At 46.1% G+C, this 4,207-nt stretch overlaps 1 protein-coding gene across 1 annotated transcript in view; it reads left to right on the forward strand.

Moving 5' to 3' along the window:
* Positions 1–635: 635 nt before the first annotated feature.
* The window catches only part of npas3 (neuronal PAS domain protein 3), a 152,055-nt gene continuing 148,483 nt past the window's right edge, over positions 636–4,207 (forward strand). Inside the window, exon 1 of the mRNA XM_008315565.3 lies at positions 636–1,721. Coding sequence (XP_008313787.1) covers positions 1,513–1,721 — 209 coding nt within the window. The 5' untranslated portion in view covers positions 636–1,512. The remainder of the gene's footprint in view (positions 1,722–4,207) is intronic.

Here is a 4,207-nt window from a genome sequence, read left to right on the forward strand (position 1 = left end):
AGCTCCTGCGTCTCTGTGAGCTAAAATCACTGAGTTTCTCTGTACGGTTCTGTGTGGGAGAGTCAGTGTATCAGAGGGTGAGAGAGGGTGAGGAAGAGAGAGGCTGTAAATGAGTCTGTTTTATTAAGATAAAAGTACTGTGTTATTGTATTACTGCGTGGGGTCCTTCATCATCGTTCCTTCCTTCTTTCCTTCTCTTCTTCCTCCTTCCTTGAGTGTTTTCCTCTTCATCCCCTTCCTTCCACTGTTTCATCCCACATTTTTATTCTTCAACATCTTGAACCTTTAAAATCATTTTGTTTTTCTTCTTCGTTCCTATTTATCTTTTCCATCTTTGCTTTCTTTTGTTTTATTGCATTCTTTCTTGTCTTTTTTTTTTTAGAAATTGAGATGCTAAATTTTTGAAACTAAACATTATTACATTATTTAGAAATTCAATTCAAAGTTTTCCGAGCGTGTTTTTCCATTTTGACAGTTTTCCGTTTGAAACTCCAGACTCTCACAATGAACAACAATGAACAGAAATGAACTGTGTGTTTCTGATGGAGCTGGTTTGGTCAACCTGTGTGCGCAAACACACACACACACACAGGGTCTACTCACAGAACACACACACACACACACACTGGGTCTACTCACACGCATACCGACACACACTGCGCTGCAGCAGCATCTCTCTCTCTCTCTTTCTCTCTCTCTCTATCCCTCTCTCTCCCTTCCTCCTCCCCTCTCCTCCTCTCTCTCACGGTCACACTCACGGAGCAGCACCGGGCAGAGCGGACACACAGCAGACACGCAGCAGCAGCAGCTTTGACCGGAGGAGCTCATGTCTCTCTGAGGAGGACAACCGTTGGCTGAGTCCGTCTGAGATCCATACGACGACCGGGACAAGCAGAGGAGAAAAGACAGAACCGATAGAACCAGAAGAACCAGAAGAACCAGAAGAAGACCCCGGGACGCCGAAGTACCTGCACCCGGGAGACGAGAGCTCGGAGGCGGCTGATCGGTGTCCTCTCACCGCTGAGATCATCAGCTCTCACACTCATCCAGTTAATTCCATTGATCCCAGTCTCTCATTGATTGTCTTTTTGATGAGGACAGAGAGCGCGCGCAACCAGGAGACACCGGGACAATGATCCGGACCCTGATCCGCACAGAGGTGATCTGTGCCGGATAGAACCCATCACTGACACCGACAGAAAAGAACAAAACAGTAAATAAATCACGTCTACTTTCCCTTGCTCCATTGATCCTCTTCAGTTATTGATCCGCTGATTGATTGGCGTCTGTTGGTTTTGCGCACGAACTGCACCGCGGGACCATGAACCGGACTGCGCTGCTCAGAGTGACCTGAGAGCAGAAAAAAGGAACAAAAACCAAATAAAAGAAGCCTGTTTTCTTTGTATCTGTTTCAAAGTCAATACCAGCATCGATCCCAGTGATCAGTGACTGATCGGAGGAGAAGGAACAGTCGGAGCAGCCGCGCACTAAAGACGCACCGGAGCGCGGACCATGATCAGGATCTTCCCGGATTTCAGCGTCCAGGTGACGGCGGCGGCGTCCGGAGGGGCCGGGGCTGGAGCTGGAGGAGGCGGAGGAGGAGCAGGCGGAGGCGGGGGAATGCTGACAGGACCCCCGGTGGGTCGAGTCCCGGTGCCGGTCCCCGGAGCCACGAACGGGAGCCCGCAGAGTGTAGCGGGACTCGGCGCTTATCAGCAAAGGTACGAGGAACGACCTGTAGCTCCGAGAGTGATAGAGTGATAGTGAACACAGAAAAGAAAGTCAAAGTTTAAAGCTGTAGTTTATATTTTTAAGTCAATATTTAATCACTGATAGTTTGTTTTATTTGATTTTCTTCTCGGATCCTCTTCTAAGATCTTTTGGATTCTTTTTTCATTGGTTTTCTCTGTCGTGACACAGTTGGACGTCTCTGACTCACTGAGAATCTGTGGAATTCAATAAATATGATTTCATTTTTAATTCTAAAACGATTCTTAGAGCTCACATCAACTCACACCAAACCTCTTCAGACCTTAGACAACGTTAAATCGTCTCCTCTTCTTCACTTCTTCGTCTTCATCTAACCCTGGACAGGCAGTGTGTGATTATTGCCAAACGTTGCTGAGACGTTGCATAAAACGTTGATTTCTATTTGAGGCAGATTCGTTTTTAGAGTGAAGAACTGTTGCCTCTTTTGAGTTGTGTTTTAGATCAATATATTTGCTGACATTTTCAGGCACTGAGCAGAAAAAGTTGTCTTTTAGATCAATATATTTGCTTATATATTTTATTTTCAGGCACTGAGCAGAAAATCTGTGTGTGAAAATGAAGAAAGTGAGATTTGGATGAATGAAGATGTTTGTTTTAGAGGAAGAAGAAAAAAGGGGCCTCCGAGTGGTTTTTAGGAGGCTGCCAGTCCTGGGTATGAACCTGTTCTCTGTGTCCACCGACTTCCTCCTCCGTCCTCTCTGAGACGGAGTGATGAACACCCTCCTGTCCACAGCTCAGTGCTGTTGTTTTTTCTAATCATCTGGAGCGGTCGGGGGGCTACAACACACACACTTTGAAGGGGGGAAACTCTGCATGTTGGGGCAGTAGTGTGTTTGTGTGTGTGTGTGTTTTTGAGAGCGAGCGAGAGAGTGTGTAGTTTCGAAGCTGCAGGGAGCAAACAGGACGTAAATCAGATCCAGGGGGCCTCATTCTGAGGGTCCGGGGGCCTCTACAGCAACAAATACGAGAGCGAATAGGAAGAGCGTATTGTTATTTAAAGCAGCTCACACACACTCACACACACTAGTGCCATAAGAGTTTATTCCTGTCCTTAGACCCTGCATTAACTCCAACCTGACACAAACCACATCAGTGTCCACATCAGTGTCCAATCTTAATCTAATTCTTCATCCATCGTTTAACCCTGACCCCAGAAATGACGTTCCACCTCCACAGAACCCTGGTTTACACCAGTTGTCCTTCAAAACTATGAAAGTGAAACATTTCAGTGAAATTAGTGGACATAAAATCAGGAGTTAGGACGGACTATGTGACGTCTGAATAACTCCAAGCCTGACGCGACCCGTAGAACCAGCACCAATAACTGAGGGTTAAATGACACCCACAGATGTTAGTACCTCATCATATTTACATTTCTGCTCCCCAAAGGAACTGGAGACATTTTAAAGATGCATCGGTGTTAGAGATGACCAATCATCAACTGTCTAATCCAGTCAGGATTATCGTCACCTCCACATGTAGCAGCCCAAATATTTTACAGCCTACTTCCGTTCCTCAGCGGTGGATCGAGCAGCTCTGTACGTGCCGCTGTGATCCAACCCCATTTAACCAGGCTTATGAATAGAACCAGGTGGAAACGGACTGAAAGGTTGGGTGTCTCCCTCTGTAACTTTGGGCCGCATCCCAAACCTTTTCAGTTGGAATATGAACCCGTTTGTCCACTGACCTGTTGTCACTGTTGCTTCAGGCGATTGCTGATAAAAATCTATCTTTGAATCTCTTATTTTTGAGAATTTAAGTAGAACACTGTAAAAAGTGCGGGATCATTTATCTTGTTTTTGAGTCCAGAGCCAGTCAGGTACATCACAGTGCCTCAATGACATTTTGGGAAAAGGCCAAAGCTGTCCGGCTTTGTAAAGGTGAAGTTCAACAAGCTGCAGAGTCTGCTCTGGTCCTTTGTGGACCAAACAGGACTTTCATCCAGGATCAGGAGTCGGCTCTCCTCATCTTTCTTGCCACGTCTTTCTCCTTCTCCTCCTCCACATGTCATGTTTCCCCTAGCAAACAGCTGGGAGCTAATATGTTTATACATTACGCTCCATTATCCACGTCGCCTCCGTTTGACTGCTCACAGTAAGCAGAGCTGCAGCGCAGAGACAGCAGCAGCCGAGGGAAGGGTTCCCTGACGCTGGACCAGGTGAACAAAACCTGGTGTTTAAATGAAACAGAATAACGACATGGTTTTCTGATGGTTTTTAAACTGCGTCAGTGCAGGTCCAGGTCTGTAGGTCGATCCTGCTGCAGCCGTCCAGGAGTTTTCACCTTAGATTTCTCCGGTTTATTTTTGTTAATTGTAAATAGACTTGCACTGATTTTTAAAAAGTCTTTTTTTTTTTTATCAGACGTACGTCTTCTGTAAATGACTGCGTCTGACGCTGAACACGACCGCCCGGTTTTTCAGTTGACTCCATGGTTT

Source organism: Cynoglossus semilaevis, chromosome 1, assembly GCF_000523025.1.
Source record: "Cynoglossus semilaevis isolate Cse_v1.0 chromosome 1, Cse_v1.0, whole genome shotgun sequence".
NCBI lineage: Eukaryota > Metazoa > Chordata > Actinopteri > Pleuronectiformes > Cynoglossidae > Cynoglossus > Cynoglossus semilaevis.